Source organism: Pelophylax lessonae, assembly GCF_965119305.1.
Source record: "Pelophylax lessonae genome assembly, chromosome: 13".
NCBI lineage: Eukaryota > Metazoa > Chordata > Amphibia > Anura > Ranidae > Pelophylax > Pelophylax lessonae.
Genome location: NC_138780.1, coordinates 161,212,200 through 161,233,182, shown reverse-complemented (window position 1 = coordinate 161,233,182; position 20,983 = coordinate 161,212,200). Strand labels below are relative to the sequence as shown.

The 20,983-nt window shown below is 46.0% G+C and overlaps 1 protein-coding gene across 3 annotated transcripts in view; it reads right to left on the bottom strand.

The window, feature by feature from the left end:
* Positions 1–20,983, bottom strand: part of FANCM (FA complementation group M) — a 318,993-nt gene that overhangs the window by 95,503 nt on the left and 202,507 nt on the right. For 2 of the 3 annotated variants that reach the window (XM_082275430.1, XM_082275431.1), the window contains exon 9: positions 1,552–1,739. In XM_082275430.1, the coding sequence (XP_082131556.1) occupies positions 1,552–1,739 (188 nt within the window). The remainder of the gene's footprint in view (positions 1–1,551; positions 1,740–20,983) is intronic. The other variant, XM_082275432.1, reaches the window with a different exon arrangement.

Below are 20,983 nucleotides of genomic sequence, written 5' to 3'. Positions count from 1 at the left end.
AACTTTTGCGCAAACCAATCAAAATACGCTTATTGCGATTTTTTTTACCAAACATATGTAGCATAAAACAAATTGGCCAAAAATTTTTAAAAAAATTGGTTTTTACATCTTTTTTGGGGGGAATTTCATATAAAAAAATGTTAAAAATATTGTTATTTTTTCAAAATAAACGCTCTTTTTTTGTTTATAGCGCAAAAAGTAAAAATCGCACAGGTGATCAAATACCACCAAAAGAAAGCTCTGTTTGTGGGAAAAAAAGGACGTAAATTTCGTTTGGGTACGGCGTCGCACGACCGCGCAATTGTCAGTTGAAGTCGCACAGCGCCGAATCGCAAAAAGTGGCCTGGACGGAAGACAGCAAAATCCTCCGGTGGTAAAGTGGTTAAAGTAGCGATATCACTTTGCTGTACACAGCCTGTGCAGACAGCAGAGATGTGGGAGGGGGCCCAAAAGCTCCACCCACTACAGTCTGCCTGCAAAAAACTAAGGAGCACAAAAACTGCTCCACTACACAGGGGAGAAAGCAGCAGTGACTGATATTTATTAAAATAAACTCGTGTACAGAGGAAAAGTTTCACATTGGATTATTGTACAGATCTGGAGGAAATGCACAGAGCACACCAAAATTTAAATATACATAGCGCATATAGTTTGACAATATTTGCTTATCCTTAAAGAACGACAGGTAAAGCAGGAATGGAAATGTTCGGCAGTACAGTACCAAAAAAATCAGTACCAGAGTGATAAAGGAAGAAGTTGCCCAACGCATAGGGCGGAGCCCTTGCTACCAGGCACAAAATCGGAGTTGAGGAAAGCAAATTTCCGCTTGCAGCCTGACCTGTCCTGTCATCGGACCTGTCATTTGGACATTATATGTGGACTGATGTGAATGTGCAATGTATATGTAAAGCGCTGTGTAAATTGACAGCGCTATACAAGTACCTGAAATAAATAATATTAATATGGAAAGGTGAGCCGCAGGATACAAGCCCGCTCTGTGTATTGTACAGCTTGCTTGCATTTATATTTGTGAGTGCTGTTTTTAAGGAAGTTGAAAATAACGCACTGTGGGGTGAATACAGAGAGCACTAGTAGTGTTTCTTTTTTATATACTAGTGGACAACAATTGCATTTTGAATACTGGAGCCGCCTCTTCTTAAATAGTTGAGAATAACAGAGTGCCAGTCACCTTAGGCAGATCCTAGCTCTTAAAAGGGGAAAAAGTGTGTTTGGACCTTGGTAATGCAAAGGTCCATCAGAAAAGGTGAGCGGTCATCTTTTGTCAATCTGGTGGTGGAGCTTCCCTTTATTTGCACTTGGGACTCACAGTGAAGGTCTTTTAGCGTGAAGATTGAACATACCATGTTGGGATGTGGACTTACATTTTGATGAATTTTGAACTATCTTAGTTTGTTGTGAAGACCACAATCACACTATCACTTTTGGAGATGTTTTTGTTACAGATGCCCTGGTCTAATTATACTTGGCACGGTTATTATAGCGCAGCACTTTCGCAATAATTTTAAAAGATCCTGAAGGCACACGACTCACCTCAAGCTGCTCTTTCTGAGTGTAACCTTTTACTCCTTTTCCAGTAGACGAATGCCCCACAAAGGTCATGACCCGGACTGTGGGTCGATGGCGGTTGAGCATTTCCGCAATTTCTTGGACACTGTCCCTGAATGATGAGAAGATCATGATCCGAGTATTTTCAGGAGATTTTCCAGAAGAGTTCTGCCCTGCAAAACAGTGAAAATATCGGTTTAGGTTCTCATTTATTTAGGTGATGGTATATATAGTAAAAGCCAATGTGTTTTGGGGGCTCAGTACTCTTTACCTCCCCCCCCTTCATATCTGGGAGTCCGTTTACATCAGAAAGCCTATAGGGCAGAGTGGGCTGTGCCCGTGTCTGCTCTGCATAAACGTTTGCAGGCAATGATGTAAATCGTTGTTTGTATTCTTTATATTCTAGATAAATAAACTGGCACTATAAATTAAAAGGGAAAGCAGGTAAATCTAGGTAAAAAAAATAGTGGAAGAGTGGCTGCCATGCTGCGTTCGGAATACAGGTAGGCCGCTTGGCACAGGTGCCATTCAGGGAATGCTTTACATTCACCTTCCTGCCTCTCCACCTCATCCAATCAGAGAACACATCCAGGGTCCTCATCCTGGTATGGTACATACTGTACATAATTACATTGTTCCAAGTTAGACCTGTTACCTACATAAAAATATACCATGCCTGGAATTCTTAAAATTCTTGCTTTCAGAGTCTTACTACGAATATAAAATGTAACTACCATCAGAACTTGTCTTTTAAACTCACTATAATACAGCCTAGAACAGTGGTCTCCAAACTGCAGCCCCCAAGGCTGGAAGTGGCCTTTTAATGCTTTTATTCAGCCCTTGGGGAACCATTCTATCTACTGACACCAAAACCTGGGCACTATTCCTCCCTCAGACACCAATGATGTGGTACTATTCCTCCCACTGATCTCATTGATGGAGAGCCATTCCTCCCACAGACACAGTTAGGGTACTATTCCTCCCTTAACTATCAACAATGGCGCACCATTCCTCCCACTGGCATCAACAATGGAGCACTATCCCTTCTACTAATACCAACGATGGAGTATTTTTTACTCACTGGCCACAATCTGGTCCCTTAAAACCTAAAGAACAGTAAACTTGCCCTTTGTTTAGAAAGTTTGGAGACCCCTGGGCTGGAAGATAGTTAACCTTGAAGCTCTATTCACACTTGTACCAATCCAAAATTGCGCTGACTTTGGAGTGAAACTTTGGATGGTTGCAACTTTGATACGACTTTGGCATTGACCAATGAAATTGGACAACTGTTGCATTGTATAACATTTAAGTTAGACTTTCATGCAACTTTTGAAGGTTAACATTGAAGTCTATGGCCCTCAAGTTGCATGAAAGTCAGACCAAAGTAGCGCATGAACCACTTTGAAGTCTCTACAACTTTAAGTTACACATATATGAATAGTTATCATTGGGGAAACATGGGGGAATGACTTTGATGTCCAAAGTTGCAAGACAAGTTGCACAAGTATGAATGGGGCTTTACAGCTATATTTTGACCACTTGCCGACCACGCTATAACCGAATGACAGCTACAGTACATTCGCCCAGCTCTGGGAGGGTGTCCTATGATGCAGCTCATCACAGATCAGGGTAAAGAGCCAATCACAGTGGCCCTTTATAACGTGATCAGTTGTGTCCAATCACAGCTGATCACGATGTAAACACAAGCCGGTTATCTGCATTTCTTTCCTCACGCTGACAGCTTGAGAAGAGGAGAGCCAGTATCCTACTTGTGTGAAAGGGACATCTGCACTGATAGTCAGGGCACGGATTATTGTCCTGATTGTTTGTGTAGTCCCAACAGTGGCCACCAATGCTGTCAATCCATGCCCACCAGTGCCGCTTATCAGTGCTGCCTGTGCCGCCTATCAATGCCCACCAGCGAAGAAGAAAAATTACCTGTTCGGAAAAAAAATGTAACAAACGATAAAGAAAAATATATTTTCAGTCTTTTTTCATTTAGCTAAAAATGAAACACAGTGGTGAATAAATACCACCAAAAGAAAGCTCTATTTGTGTGATAAAAAAAATGATAAAAAAAAGTTTCATGTGGGTACAGTGTAGCATGACCATGAAATTGTCATTCAAAGTGTGAAAGCGGCAAAAACTGAAAACTTGCCTGGGCAGGAAGGGGTAAAAAGTGCCCAGTAGGCACGTGGTTAATGAGAAACATCAATATTTTGTAAAAACTTGACTATTGGTCTTCTGGGAGGCTATGAATATGGCTTACCCTCGTAAGCGTGCCTTAGGTTGTTAACTCCTGCTTTAGAGATTCTACCACAAAGGTTCTGAACTGAGGAAGCGTCTGCCAATTAACAACATTCTAATTATTCTGCCCTCAGTCCCCTCCATAAAGGATCAATAGGAGCCAGGAGTGAGCGCTCTTTCTGTACAATTAACCATCTCACATGACACAATGAACAGATAATACAAATCGATTCCCTGAAATTAGCAGCTGTGAGCTGGCCTAGATAAAAACCTATAGTTCAATATTAGCCACAACAGACAAGCTTTGAAAGCACTATACAGACAAAGGATAGATGTTGTTTGAGTGCCGACAATGCCTTACAATTAGTGTACAAAACAAGTTAATTTTAAAAACAGGCATTTTAGAGTTTGTTGGGGGACGGGGGGGATCAAAATGTGTGATTACTACATTTTTACTCTTTATTGACTGATGCAAATTAGAGCATAAGAGACCATTCACATAAAACCTAAATATAGAAACCTGAGATGGAAATAATAACTTGCAATAAGGCCTAGATTACTTAAAACTTGATCAAATGTGAGACAATCTCTAAAGATTGACAGATCTACAAAATAAGTACAATATTTTTTTTACATGAGATATGTAGTATTTTTTTATGTTTCAAAAGTAACTCAAATCAAGGGAAAGACCCTTTCAGGCTGTTAGATTCTCCACACTCCTGTTGTTTTGCACTCACAAGGACTGTTAAGGAAGCCTTCCTGGGCACACTCCCTTGTACCTGGGCTGGTTCAGGGTGCTAGTGTACGTTATTCATTCACAGAGGTCTGTGAATGAACTACAAGTCCCATCTGCCACTGCGGCAGACAGACTTTTAGTTCTCAATGGAACACAAGTGCAGTTATTTTTGCATTCATAGTAGTCCATTGACATCTTCTCAAGCTCTTTAACTGAAAGTCCATATCTCCATATCTAGACACAGAGCCTGCAGGAGTCTGTTATTGCATCTGTGATTCACTGATCACTGCTGCATTATTTTGCAGGCTCCTGCACAAAAAAATTCTAAATAAACTTTCCTGCTGCAAATTATATTTTTTAAATGTGTACTTAACCTTTGATATTCATGGACCTATTGAAGGTGCTGCAAATTACAAAAAGAACCTTAGTGGTTTTCGAAATTAAATAGTGAAACAAGCAAAAACCGATGGTTTGTTATAGACTTTCAAGCATCTCCAAACAAAAGTAAGGGGAAAGACATTCGGGGCATGGTCCGAGCATGACAGACTGAGGACCTACTTTGCTTGGGCTCCGATCTCCCAACCAGCCCATCTCAGCAGTACAACAACATATGCCAGAGATATGATCACTAGTAAAAAACACAGAAGGAGAAAGACACACAAGCCTCCTACCTGGTCAGAGATCAAGCGCATCTTCCCTGGACATCCAAAGCCCAACACCTGGACTTGCATAGCAGCTCCGTGAGGAGAAGCACAAAGGTACTCCTCTCAACATGCTACTTCAGCTCAACCATCCCTCTCAGGAGCGTCAGATTCCTTTTCTAAGATACTGGAGATGCCCTGCGCAGCACAATCCCCCTCACCACTACCCATGAGTCTCGCTATACCATCTGAGTCTCGCTATATCATCTGAAGATGACACTGATCCCAGAGCCCTGATAAGAGCGCGGATAAAGGGCGCCCCCTATCAAAAGAGGACATTGAGGAGTTCTTCCTCAGGCTAGAAGACACACACAAATGAGATCCTTCAGCTCCACACCAAAGTGCATCAACTCCATGACTGGGTCCTCCACAGGGGTCACCAAAACAATTTGCCTCATGCCTTCTAGGACACAATTATTCATGAAACCCACTTTTTCTAACTTGTTCTTCTGGAACTTTCTGACCTCTCTACCATTGGCGGCTCCCTTCACACGCCCTCTTTCTTCCTTAAGAGCACCTCTGTACTGCTCAAACCTCACATGCCATGCAGTCTTCTCTGACCTATTGGATGCTCCTTTTTCTTCAGGAGGAGTTCAAACTGCTCTACCATCTACAAATAGGAAATTAATCTTTGTATTACTCTTAAATAGAGAGAATACACTTATTCACATATAAAACATCAATATGCTCTAGATATCAGGAGTCGGGATTTAAATTCCTGACTAGATGGTATTATACACCCAGACAAATCCATAAGATGTTTCCACATAGTTCAGAGACATGCTGGGGATGTGGAGAGGAAATTAGAGACCTGCTCCGTGTCTTCTGGTCACCCCTGTAGGGATGGTATTGGCCAGGTGATGAGCGGTGCCTGGTTTCCTCCAGATATGATGCTTGCCATTCAGGTCAAAGAGTTCAATCTTTGTTTCATCAGACTAGTGAATTTTGTTTCTCTAGGTCTGAGTCTTTCAGGTGCCTTTTGGCAAACTCCAGGCGGGCTGTCATGTGCCTTTTTACTGAGGAGTGGCTTTCGTCTGACCACTCTACCATACAGGCCTGATTGGTGGAGTACTGCAGAGATGGTTCTTCTGGAAGGTTCTCCTCTCTCCACAGAGAAATGCTGGAGCTCCGACAGGTGTAGCCATCGTGTTTCTTGGTCACCTCTCTAGGGCCCTTCTCCCCCGATCCCTAAGTTTGGCCTGGCGGCCTGCTCTAGGAAGAGTCCTGGGGGTTCCATACTTCTTCCATTTACGGATGATGGAGGCCACTGTGCGAATTAGGACCTTCAATGCTGCAGAAATTTTTCTGCACCCTTCCCCAGATCTGTGCCTTGATGTAATCCTGTGTTGGAGGTCTCAAGACAAATCCTTGGACTTCATGGCTTGGATTATGCTCGGACGTGCACTGTTAACTGTGGGACCTTATATAACAGGTGTGTGCCTTTCCAAATCATGTCCAATCAACTAAATTTACCACAGGTGGACTCCAATCAAGTTGTATAAACATCTCAAGGATTTTGGGTGGAAACAGGATGCACCTGAGCTCAATTTTGAGTGTCATGACAAAGGCTGTGAATACTTACGTACTTGTGATTATTAGGTTTTTACTGTTAATAAATTTGCAAAGATTTTAAACAAACAATATGTGAAACATATTTCACTTCGTCATTATGGGGTATTGTTTGTAGAATTTTAAAAGAAGATAATGAATTTAATCTATTTTGGAATAAGGCTGTAATATAACAAAATGAAGCGATTGTAGTAGATCCTCAGTACACCTTAGTAGATCCTCAGTACACCTCTTTCGAGAGCCGATTAGGACAGATCATGCAAAATTGTACAAAAACTTTTCCCGATACCACATTGTAAGATTCGAAATAGAGACTAGCATGCAAAAAAAAAATGGACGATCATTTGTTCGATAATCTCATAGTGTAAAGCAGGCTTTAGACACATTTATATTCTCTATGTGAAGATAGTACAAGCTCAGGTTTGTTCTGATGGTTCTGTACCCATGGCAATATACCTTGGAGCCTTGGCATGCTCTTCATCATTGTCGGTGTTGCAAATGTTCTCTGTATTCTGACTTTTTGATAAAGAATTGACAAAAAAAAATAAAAAAAATAAAAAGGAACACATTTTCAACTAACATGTTTTTGCCAGCACATTTTGATCAATGCCCTTGAAAAAAAAAAACCCACGTAAATCAGACAGGGCAAAGGCTAAAATCTGAACATTTTTTCTGTTTATAAAAAGTCAAATAGCAGCATGCGGTTGCTTAATAAACAGAATGAAAAAAAATACAAAGCTGTGAGCAAGAAATCTGCTGTGGTGTGTGTCATTTGCACTCTCAATTATAGTTTCCCCCTCCCCACCTACTGTGCATTTCAACCTCTCGTCTAAATGGATTAGAAAAAATACAGGTCGCGCCTGTGTTATCGGCACACAAAGTATTTTCTCACTGAATGCCTTTGTCAATTTGCCACAAAAGCCATTTACACAGCACAAATGATTCCAGAAAACTGTTTCCATCTTAAAACATATAGTTTCAGCTAACCTGATGACGAGGACAATGTGGTGACAAAAATGTATGGTGTCTAAAGAGTGGCGGACTAGAACTGCAAATAGTTTGGAAGGTAAATATGAAAGTCATGAACATATCAACATACGATTCCAGTCTCCAAACTGCCAATCAGACCTATTTTATCACTCTCATTAACAACTTCTCCTCCCGTCCCCGGCAACTCTTCTCTACCTTCAAATCTCTACTTTGTTCTCCACTGCCTCCACCCACTAACTCACTCACTACCCAGGAGATCGCCAATCACTTCAAACAGAAGATTGATACAATTCGTTAAGAGACCTCTGCTGCTCAGATACCGTCCACGCTTCACACTTCATGCCCAAAGGTACAATCACTACTTCCCTCATTCAACCCCACCACTATAGACGAGGTTGCTAAACTACTTACTAACGTCCAGCTAACCACCTGCCCTCTGGATCCTGTTCCCTCGCAAATGCTATGTTCACCCTCTGGCTCTATTCTACACACTCTAACCCACATCTTCAATCTCTCCCTCTCTTCTGGCATCTTCCCCAACTCTCTAAACAATGCACTAGTCAGCCCCATACTTAAAAAGCCTGGACCCAACCAGTCTTAACAACCTATGCCCTATTTCCTTGCTCCCCTTTTTATCCAAACTCCTTGAACGTCTGGTCTACAACCGACTGTGCGACCACCTTGCCGAGAAGTGTCCTCTTGATCCCCTTCAGTCTGGATTTTGGCCTCAACACTCCACAGAAACTGCTCTCCTAAAACTAACAAACAAGCTACTGATGGCCAAAACCAATGGACACTATTTTGTACTCCTACTCCTGGACCTTTCTGCTGCCTTTGATACGGTTGACCACCCCTCCTCCTCAAAAAACTCCATGCCTTTGGTCTCGGTGACTGTACTCTTCACTGGTTCTCTTCCTACTCATCCAACTGCACCCTTTAGTGTTACTTACAATTCTACTTCCTCCTCTCCTCTTCCCTTCTCTGTTGGGGTCCCCCCAAGGTTCTGTTCTTGGACCTCTCCTATTTTTCAATCTACACTTCCGCTCTGCTGTCAACCTCCAATACCATCTATTTATCCACCCTTCAGCTCACTCCCTCAGTCTCCTCACGTATCACTAATTTATTAGCAGATATATCCGTCTGGATGTCACACCACTTCCTCAAACTCAATCTATCCTAAACTGAACTTATAATTTTTCCTCCACCACATGCCCCTTCCCCTGATCTCTCTGTCAAAAATCGATGGCACAACTATCAGCCCATCCCTGCATGCCAAGGTCCTAGGTGTAGTCCTGTACTCTGAACTCTCCTTCAAGTCCCACATCCAATCACTGTCCAAATCTTGCCGCCTCAACCTCCGCAACATCTCCAAAATATGCCCCTTTCTAACCAATGACGCAACAAAGCTGCTAGTTTACTCCCTGGTCATCTCGCGCCTCGACTACTGCAATTCCCTTCTCATTGGCTTACCTCTACATAGGCTACCCCCTCCCCTTTAATCCATCATGAATGCTGCTGCCAGGCACATCCACTTTATCAACTGCTCAGTATCTGCTACTCCTCTCTGTCAATCCCTCCACTGGCTTCCACTAACCCAAGGAATAAAATTCAAAATACTAACAAAAACTTACAAAGCCATCCACAATTAAAACCTCAGCTACATCACTAGCCTTGTCTCAAAATACCAACCTAATCCCTCTCTTGGTTCCTTACAAAACCTCCTGCTCTCTAGCTCCCTCATCACCTCCTCCCATACTCGCCTCCAGGACTTTTCCAGAGCCTCTCCAATCCTATGGAACTCCTTATCCCAATGTGTCCCACTAGCTTCTACTCTATTAGCTTTTAGACAATGCCTGAAAACCCTCCTCTTCAGAGAAACCTATACTACTTACACCTAACAACTGTAATTCCATTTTCTCCATCAACTCGTCCCCCACAGTTAATGCAGTTAATGCCTTTGGTTTCACTTGATCCTCCCTTCTAGATTGTAAGCTCTATCGAGCAGGGCCCTCAAATTCCTCCGGTATTGAATTGTATGGTCTTCCCTCATATTGTAAAGCGCTGCGCAAACTGTTGGCGCTATATAAATCCTGTATAATAATAATCATAATCAGTCAAGTAGTTAAATACATAGTTAAAATATATACATGTAAATGGTAAAGAAAACAAAAAAGGGTAATTACATTCCACCAGTCTCGTAAAACCACACAACCCTGGCAGGTCTGTGACCTCCATTTTCACCACTACAGTAACAGTAGAATTTATAGTGGTTGTAAAGGCTAAATATTTTTTACCCTAATGCATTCTCTGCATTATGGTAAAAAACCTTTTGGGTACCATTGTCCCCTGCTGTCATCAATCAAATTCAGTGACAAGGGAGAGGGGCCGAGCCACACTGTGTGTTAAAGTGGTTGCAAACCCATACACATGAAGTGACTGGCCTCAGGTGTAAAACAGAGATGAAAGAAATCATCCTACATTAATTGTACTTGTTTATCTGAAGCCCCCTCTGCTCTACAGCCACTCAACGTCCAGAATTTTTAAAGCTTGTCTGAGCTGTCAGAGAAAAAAAAAAAGAAAAGGGGGACAGAAAGCTGAAATTACACACTGCATAACTCAGTGAGGAGGGCTTTGAGAACTGATTGGAGAGAAGGGGCACATCTGAGGCTGTCAATCAGCTAGAGATCACCCTCGTCACCTTTTTTCTTTTGGTGTCAGGAAAACTTGTCAGAAGACATAGAGAGAGGAAAGAAACCGCAGACAGAAATGACACTAAAGCCCCGTACACACGTACTGATTGTCGGCCGTAAATATTCGGCCACCGAACGATCGGCCGATTGTCGGCTTGTTAGTATGATGCTTCCGAAAACCGACAGCGACTTTTCGGCCAAACAGAATCGGGTGTGCAAGCTATACAATTTTTGTTGGCCGTCACCAGAACGGCCGATTGTTTGCCAGTCAGTACAGAATTCGGCCGACAAACAGCAGATTAGCAAGACTGGGCATGCTCAGAAAAGAAAAAACACACGGAAAGTTAACCATCACATGACATCACTTCTGCAGTCGGCTGTTGTTGGCCGACAAAATTCGTGTGCAGTCTTTCACTTTTCAGCCGACAGGACAGCACCGGACAAAAGACGGCCGATCGTTCGGCCGACATTCGGTACGTGTGTATGGGGCTTTAGTGCTCTTATTTGAAACAAGTACACACTTTAGAGGGATATGCTTTGTTCATATTTCATGTCTGAGGTTTACAACAACTTTAACAGACGCACACTGTGCAGCTCAGGATTGAGCCCGCATGAGTACTCCCCTCTAGCAAGCTGCTTACTGGTTGGGTGTGGGCAGGCAAAGGCAGGAGGAGCAAGGAGCGCCAGGGGGGAGGGGACCCCAGAAATGAAGGATCGGGGCTACTCTGTGAAAAAAACATTGCACAGAGCAGAAAGCAGAGCAGCGATAATAATATAAAGTCCTAACAATCATCTAATCAAGTGAAAAGGCTGTATGTATCAAAAACCATATGTGCAAATAGAAATGTATTGAAGAGGGTGCATCAATAGTCCAATCAGGTCCATAAAAAAAAAAAAGTGTTCTTGTGCAAAAAGTGCATCACTTGTGTGTTCTCAAAATTCTATGCTCCAGAATGGATAAAGAATTCTTCACACCCAACAGTTCACTGCCCGCTCACAAGCTGCTTACCAGTCTCTTCTGACCCCAATATGGAGGTCTGGCTGCACATTATTCCAGTATCCCCATAGGATGGAGATCAGGAGCGGAGATTCCAGGATGGCTTACCATACAACCAGGGTGATCAACAGACTCAGTTGGAGGGAGAGACAAAGGAAGAACTCCGTTTAGTAATTAAAGGTTCAGACTTTTAATGAAGGTTAAAACTACTTAAAAAAGGCAGGAGTAAAATTGCATAATACAGTCAAACACATGTAGACACCGCTGCGTTTGTAATAAGGAACAACGGACAGGGGCGATGAACCACCAGTAAGGTGACCGACTGGATTATGCCGTCAATTCCGACACCGTGCGCGCAGAGGTGAAAGCCACCAAAAAAGGCCACCTTCTTGCACAGCGTAAGCAGGGGAAACTCCCGAAGAATCTCAAAAAGAGGCTTCTGGTGGACTGAGCATCAAATTGATGTCCCAAGGTGGCAACAGAGACAGCACTGGAGGTGTCAAGTGCCTAACTCCCTGAAGAAAAGTATGCACCAGGGAGTATGTGGCCATGGGCCTTTGAAATAGGACCGCTAAGGGCGACACCTGACCCTTGATAATACTCAAGGCAAGGTTCTGCTCAACCCCTCGAAGAAAGGTCAAGATCTGAGCCAACGAACAAGAACGAGGATGAACCCCAAGAGACACACCACGCAATGTACGTCTTCCACGTATGATGGTAGATCTTCCTAGAAGTAGATTTCCTAGCTTTTAACAGTGTTGGAAACACCGACTCAGATAAAGCTCTATCCATCAGCACCTGACGTTCAACAACCAAGCCCCCAAAGCAAGCAACAGTAAAGCAGGATGGAAAATTGGTCCTTGGGACAGCAGAACCTCCCGGAGAGGAAGCTTTCAAGGAACGTCGGCAACAAGCTGCACCAGATTGGTGTACCAAGCCCGGCGAGGACAGTCCGGGGGCCACTAAGATCATTGGAATCCTTCCTGTTTCGATTTTGTGTAGAAGCCTTGGCAGAAGCTGTAGAGGAGGGAAAGCATAAATCACACAATACTGAACCACAGGGCCACAAGCGCATACGTGGCGTCTGCCAGAGGATCCCATGATCAAGCCACAAACATCTGCACCTGGAAGCCAACAGATCCACCTTGGGGATGCCCCACTGGAGACACAACTGATGAAGCACCTCAGGATGAAGAAACCACTTCCCTTAGTCCAACGCGCCTGCCGACTGAGATAATTCATCTGCCAGTTCCCCCCCCCCCCCCCCGGGAATGTGTACGGCGGAGAGGGCTGGAATGAACCGTTCTGCCCATCTTAGAATGCCGGCTACCTCCAGAGCCGCCGTGGCATTGTCCGATTGAATACGCCCTGGACATCCCTGAAGACGATCCGTCCAATGTTCCAGGCACAGTCTGATCGCTCAGAGTTCCAAGACATTGATCAGTACTCTGGAAAGGCTGGCATCCGTGGTGACCACTGTACGATACAAGGGGAGAAACCAGAGACTGCAGAGTCTTGTTCCATTTGGCCAGAATATCCCTTGCAGGGTCCTTGTATGGAACTGTGGAAACGGAACCGCCTTGAAGGTAGACACCAACAAGCCCAACACCCACATGCAAGTACGGAGGGATGACTATCTGCTGGACAGCAGGAGACGAATTGCAGCCTGTAGTTTCTGGAGTTTGCCCAGAGTCAGACCCAGATATTCCAGCTTGTGGACAGAACCAGAGAAGACTTCTGAAAATTCAGAATTCAGCCGAACTCCCTTAAGTTCGTATGGTGATTTCAAGATTTTTCACCAGAGCAGTAGGAGACTCGTTCACAGAAGTACGACGTCCTAGTGGCATAACAGTGCTGGCACCGGGGCCAACACTTTCGTGTTCGTGAAGATCCGAAGAGTAGAGGCGAGACTAAAAGGTAACGCCACAAATGATAATGCTCCTCTCCCACAGCAAAGCGGAGAAAGTGCTTGAGACCGACACATTGGAATGTGAAGGTAAGCGTCCTTGATGTCGATGGAGGCAAGAAAATCCCCCTGCAGAGAAGCCACCACCGTACGCATTGACTCCATTCTGAACATCTGTACCCACACAAAGCAGTTCAGTGCCTTGAGGTCCAGAAGTGGGCGCATCTTGCCTAACTTTCTAGGGACTGTAAACAGGTTTGAGTAAAACTCCTGAAAAAAACCCTGAAAAAACGTTCCGAAGTCGAAACCGGGATCATCACCCATATAGTAAAAGGTCTTGCACCACCCCAAAAAGAGCTTGAAGGCAGACAGTTGCAAGTAAGAACCTTACCGGAGGGTAAGAACAAAACTCGATCTTGTATCAGGAGCGAATTACCTCGTGGAACTTCTTGTGCTTGTACCGGGGAGTCTATGGGTCCAGGAACCAGCGAAGATGTCCCCCCCACCCCAGATACGGGTGAGGGCGCACCTTCCTGCTGAAGGGGCCTTGTCGCTGGTCTAGAGAAGGCGGCACTTGACTTGCCAGACCAAATTCGCTTGGATTCTCCAGAGGAGGCTCCGAAGGGCTCCGATACCCTGTCATTCGACCCTGAGGGACGAAACTACTTCTTATGAACCAAGGAGGACGGCCCACATCTACGACGAGGGTCCTTGCCCTTAGTAGCCTGTGAAAGAAAAGTACTCTTTCCTTCTGTGAGACCTTTAATGTCATCCGGGGTAGCACCAAACAGACGCTCTCCTTGAAAAGGGAGATCAGTCAAAGCTTTTTTTTTTTAGAAGTCTGGTCCGCAGACCAGCATTTGAGCCAAATACACACCGAAGGACCATTGCCAAAACAGAGCCGAGCCACTAGGGGAGCTGAATCCATAGAGGCATCACAGATAAACTGCAGCCCCTGGACCAGCTGGTCCACCAGCTCAGCAAAGGCAGGGGGGAGCTACTCCCCCTCCAGGACACGGAGGCAGAGTCTGCGACACCAGGGCAATGGTGAGAATCAACCTCAGTGCCGAACCAGCCAGGGTATACAAATTACGGCCACAGCCTCCGCCTTCCTGTCAGCCGGGTCCTTAAAGGCCGGGGACTCTTCAATCGGAATCATGGTTGCCTTGTTTAATCTGGAAACTGGAGGGTCCACCACCAGTGGAACAGCCCACTTCTTAAGAAGGGACTCCTCATAGGGGTATCGCCAAGCAACTCGCTAAGGGACCCCAAAGGGACGCTGTGGTCGTCCCCACTCTTCAGTGACAAATCTATCAAGGGGAAAGATTTGAGGGATAGGGAATTCCTTTGCCGCTCTGGATGGCTTGTAAGCTGCCAAGGGGAAACTGCACCTCCTTCATAGCCGCAGCTGCATCCTCCAACTTAAAGTCTCAAGCACAGATAATCAGTGCGTCCACCAGCACCTTTTCCTATGCAGTTGCAGAAGCGGAGGAATCATCCTCACAATCTGAGGATTCAGGGCATGTGATCACAGACCCAGCAGGGTGACCTCCAGGACCACCGTCAGTGCATTGATGGATGGGACTCAGAGAGGGGATCAGGTGGGGAGATGTGCTCCAAAGACTCCATAAAATCATAACTACCGAGACGTCCAAAAGCAGTGTCAAAAGGAAAATGAGGGGTGGGGGAAAATAACCCAAGGCTAAACATAAGAGCCCTTAACTAGGACACTGGAGCCTTAACCGAGTCCCAGGTGCCCCGTCTGAAAAATAAAAGTTTAAAGAAAAACTCCCCTCAAGAAGGAACAGCCCCTCTTAAACAGCAGCCTGCAAAACTTTGCGGCCAAAAGACGCATCCGCCGATGGCAAAGTACCATATTTTTTATATTCCATAAGACGCACTTTTCCCCTCCAGAAAATGGGGGGAAATGTCTGTGCGGGCCTTTGAAATAGGACCGCTAAGGGCGACACCTGACCCTTGATAATACTCAAGGCAAGGTTCTGCTCAACCCCTCGAAGAAAGGTCAAGATCTGAGCCAACGAACAAGAACGAGGATGAACCCCAAGAGACACACCACGCAATGTACGTCTTCCACGTATGATGGTAGATCTTCCTAGAAGTAGATTTCCTAGCTTTTAACAGTGTTGGAAACACCGACTCAGATAAAGCTCTATCCATCAGCACCTGACGTTCAACAACCAAGCCCCCAAAGCAAGCAACAGTAAAGCAGGATGGAAAATTGGTCCTTGGGACAGCAGAACCTCCCGGAGAGGAAGCTTTCAAGGAACGTCGGCAACAAGCTGCACCAGATTGGTGTACCAAGCCCGGCGAGGACAGTCCGGGGGCCACTAAGATCATTGGAATCCTTCCTGTTTCGATTTTGTGTAGAAGCCTTGGCAGAAGCTGTAGAGGAGGGAAAGCATAAATCACACAATACTGAACCACAGGGCCACAAGCGCATACGTGGCGTCTGCCAGAGGATCCCATGATCAAGCCACAAACATCTGCACCTGGAAGCCAACAGATCCACCTTGGGGATGCCCCACTGGAGACACAACTGATGAAGCACCTCAGGATGAAGAAATTACTTCCCTTAGTCCAACGCGCCTGCCGACTGAGATAATTCATCTGCCAGTTCCCCCCCCCCCCCCCGGGAATGTGTACGGCGGAGAGGGCTGGAATGAACCGTTCTGCCCCTCTTAGAATGCCGGCTACCTCCAGAGCCGCCGTGGCATTGTCCGATTGAATACGCCCTGGACATCCCTGAAGACGATCCGTCCAATGTTCCAGGCACAGTCTGATCGCTCAGAGTTCCAAGACATTGATCAGTACTCTGGAAAGGCTGGCATCCGTGGTGACCACTGTACGATACAAGGGGAGAAACCAGAGACTGCAGAGTCTTGTTCCATTTGGCCAGAATATCCCTTGCAGGGTCCTTGTATGGAACTGTGGAAACGGAACCGCCTTGAAGGTAGACACCAACAAGCCCAACACCCACATGCAAGTACGGAGGGATGACTATCTGCTGGACAGCAGGAGACGAATTGCAGCCTGTAGTTTCTGGAGTTTGCCCAGAGTCAGACCCAGATATTCCAGCTTGTGGACAGAACCAGAGAAGACTTCTGAAAATTCAGAATTCAGCCGAACTCCCTTAAGTTCGTATGGTGATTTCAAGATTTTTCACCAGAGCAGTAGGAGACTCGTTCACAGAAGTACGACGTCCTAGTGGCATAACAGTGCTGGCACCGGGGCCAACACTTTCGTGTTCGTGAAGATCCGAAGAGTAGAGGCGAGACTAAAAGGTAACGCCACAAATGATAATGCTCCTCTCCCACAGCAAAGCGGAGAAAGTGCTTGAGACCGACACATTGGAATGTGAAGGTAAGCGTCCTTGATGTCGATGGAGGCAAGAAAATCCCCCTGCAGAGAAGCCACCACCGTACGCATTGACTCCATTCTGAACATCTGTACCCACACAAAGCAGTTCAGTGCCTTGAGGTCCAGAAGTGGGCGCATCTTGCCTAACTTTCTAGGGACTGTAAACAGGTTTGAGTAAAACTCCTGAAAAAAACCCTGAAAAAACGTTCCGAAGTCGAAACCGGGATCATCACCCATATAGTAAAAGGTCTTGCACCACCCCAAAAAGAGCTTGAAGGCAGACAGTTGCAAGTAAGAACCTTACCGGAGGGTAAGAACAAAACTCGATCTTGTATCAGGAGCGAATTACCTCGTGGAATTTCTTGTGCTTGTACCGGGGAGTCTATGGGTCCAGGAACCAGCGAAGATGTCCCCCCCACCCCAGATACGGGTGAGGGCGCACCTTCCTGCTGAAGGGGCCTTGTCGCTGGTCTAGAGAAGGCGGCACTTGACTTGCCAGACCAAATTCGCTTGGATTCTCCAGAGGAGGCTCCGAAGGGCTCTGATACCCTGTCATTCGACCCTGAGGGACGAAACTACTTCTTATGAACCAAGGAGGACGGCCCACATCTACGACGAGGGTCCTTGCCCTTAGTAGCCTGTGAAAGAAAAGTACTCTTTCCTTCTGTGAGACCTTTAATGTCATCCGGGGTAGCACCAAACAGACGCTCTCCTTGAAAAGGGAGATCAGTCAAAGCTTTTTTTTTTAGAAGTCTGGTCCGCAGACCAGCATTTGAGCCAAATACACACCGAAGGACCATTGCCAAAACAGAGCCGAGCCACTAGGGGAGCTGAATCCATAGAGGCATCACAGATAAACTGCAGCCCCTGGACCAGCTGGTCCACCAGCTCAGCAAAGGCAGGGGGGAGCTACTCCCCCTCCAGGACACGGAGGCAGAGTCTGCGACACCAGGGCAATGGTGAGAATCAACCTCAGTGCCGAACCAGCCAGGGTATACAAATTACGGCCACAGCCTCCGCCTTCCTGTCAGCCGGGTCCTTAAAGGCCGGGGACTCTTCAATCGGAATCATGGTTGCCTTGTTTAATCTGGAAACTGGAGGGTCCACCACCAGTGGAACAGCCCACTTCTTAAGAAGGGACTCCTCATAGGGGTATCGCCAAGCAACTCGCTAAGGGACCCCAAAGGGACGCTGTGGTCGTCCCCACTCTTCAGTGACAAATCTATCAAGGGGAAAGATTTGAGGGATAGGGAATTCCTTTGCCGCTCTGGATGGCTTGTAAGCTGCCAAGGGGAAACTGCACCTCCTTCATAGCCGCAGCTGCATCCTCCAACTTAAAGTCTCAAGCACAGATAATCAGTGCGTCCACCAGCACCTTTTCCTATGCAGTTGCAGAAGCGGAGGAATCATCCTCACAATCTGAGGATTCAGGGCATGTGATCACAGACCCAGCAGGGTGACCTCCAGGACCACCGTCAGTGCATTGATGGATGGGACTCAGAGAGGGGATCAGGTGGGGAGATGTGCTCCAAAGACTCCATAAAATCATAACTACCGAGACGTCCAAAAGCAGTGTCAAAAGGAAAATGAGGGGTGGGGGAAAATAACCCAAGGCTAAACATAAGAGCCCTTAACTAGGACACTAGAGCCTTAACCGAGTCCCAGGTGCCCCGTCTGAAAAATAAAAGTTTAAAGAAAAACTCCCCTCAAGAAGGAACAGCCCCTCTTAAACAGCAGCCTGCAAAACTTTGCGGCCAAAAGACGCATCCGCCGATGGCAAAGTACCATATTTTTTATATTCCATAAGACGCACTTTTCCCCTCCAGAAAATGGGGGGAAATGTCTGTGCGTCTTATGGAGCGAATACTGAGTCTCCCGGCAGTGTCCCCTGAGTCCCGGCTCAGCCGTCACTTACTGGCATGGAGCCGCTACTTCCTGTATAGGGCCAGCTCACAGGCGGAGTGATATCAGATGCACTCTGCCTGTGACAGGATGAGCCATACACAGGAAGCAGCGGCTTTGCTCTATACTGCAGCCGCAGGCTTCCTCCCGGGCTCAGCCACAGACAATGCCTACAAGCAAATCTCTGCATATATATATGGGTCAGAATATATTTTTTTTTCTTGTTTTCCTCCTCTAAAACCTAGGTGCGTCTTATGGAGTGAAAGATACAGTATCTAGCCTATAGAATTTTGTAAAGGTATGCACCGACGACCAAGTGGCCACCTTGCAAACTTGGGCTATTGATGCATGATGATGGAAGGCCCAAGAAGCACTCAGTGCCCGAGTAGAATGCACTCACAGGGAAAGGTGGAACCTGACCTTTAATGGAATAGGCCTGAGTCACCATCTGTCTGGTCCATCTGGAGATGGTAGCCAAAAAAGCAGCCAGCCCTACTCTTGGTCAGTTCCTAACCACAAAAAGCGAGTCTGACCTACAAAAGGACTCTGTAGCTGCCAGATACACGTGAATCGCACTAACCACATCAAAGGTATGCAAAGCAAATTCCTTGGGAAGCTGGCTTGGGACACAAGAAGGCAGCACAATGTTCTCATTCAAATGGAAGTCAGAGACAACTTTGGGCAGGAATGATGGACAGGGAAGAAGAACCAATTTATCCCTATAGACCACTAATAGGGAATGCGGCAGGATAATCCTGCCAATTCCGATACCCTGTGGGCCAAGGTAATACCCACCAAGAATGTCACCTTCTGGGATAACTTAGGCAAAGGAATCTCCTAAATATAATGGAAAGTACTAAATTTAAATCCCATGGCGGCAAAAGAGACCGTACAGGTGGAGCCACATGTCGAACCCCCTGAATGAGGGTACGAACTAAAGAGTAAGTGGCTAGGGGTCACTGAAAGAATATTGCCAGGGCAGACACCTTTGCCCTTGATGGCACTCAAGGCCAACTTCTGATCAATGCCCTGTTGAAGAAAGCTTAAGATGCGAGCAACAGAAAAGGATTGTGGATGTGCGCCAATCGACTCACACCAAAGAAATGTACGCTTTCCACATACGATGGTATATCTTGCTGGAAGACGACTTCCTCACCTTCACCATAGTAGGGATTACTAATCTAGACACACCTTGGCTCAGGTGGAGTGGTGGGCGGACGGTCTGCTCCCGTGAATTCTGGTGGCTGTGTCTCCTGCTCTACTGTTGCGACGTCTGGTTTTCGGAGAAACGGAGGCTGGCTGGTTCCGCCCGCCTGGCGGGCGGGTGTTTGCATGGCTGTCCGGCCCCCTCTTTATGCTTTGCACGTCCCGGCTCCTTGGGTTAGCTGGCCGGCGAGCTTGAGATTCAGGAAGTGATGGGGGGGAAACGCAACCCCCTCACTTGGGACCTGTGACGTACCCATACTCAGCGGGGACCGACCTGCATGCTCACACACACACACACAGTTTTTTTTTTTTTTCTCTCATTGCAGAGACGTTTACATCTGTTCAACTGTTGATCATTAAACTGGGATATCATTTGATTTGATTTTATTGGGGTTATTTGTCTCAGTTCAATTTATATTTTAGTAGGTGTTGCGTTGACACCACTCCCATTTCCACCCATTTTTGGGAGGGGCTTTGAGACCATGTGACAAGCCCCTTCCTCTAGATCATATGCATCAATGTATTACTGTACAGTGGCTCTGAAGAGGGGATCTCCCCTCGAAACACCTCAGCCATTTGGAAGGTCCTATGGCGTGCTGGACACTGTCCTGATGACCTGGTTGCTTTGGGTTCATTGTAGAACGAAATGCTTTCAACAATTTCTCTGTTTGGGAGTATATTTCTTCTTATTTCATTTTAATAAACTCCATTTGGGTAATGCACAAAGTCGGTGCACCCTGTTTTTGTTCTTTATACAGTGTTCCTATTGGGTTTCCCCTGACCCCAGGAGGGCAGCAAAATCTGTGCTTATACCCGGAGCCATAGAGACCTACCGCCGCCACATCTGTGTTGAGCGCAGGAGAATTTATTTGTTTGTTCACTCTATCCCTCAGTACCTGGCTTTCAATAGCTAAGTCATTAAACTGCAACTGTAAAGCAGGATGGTAGATCAGCCCTTGGGAAAACTGGTCTTTTCTGAGAGGAAGCCCCCAAGAGACGTTTATGGCCACCAGACTGATTGGAAGATCCTCGCCCTTGATTCCTCACAGGAATTGCGAAAGAAGCCTGAGCCGAGGATGATACCGCCTTAGTGTG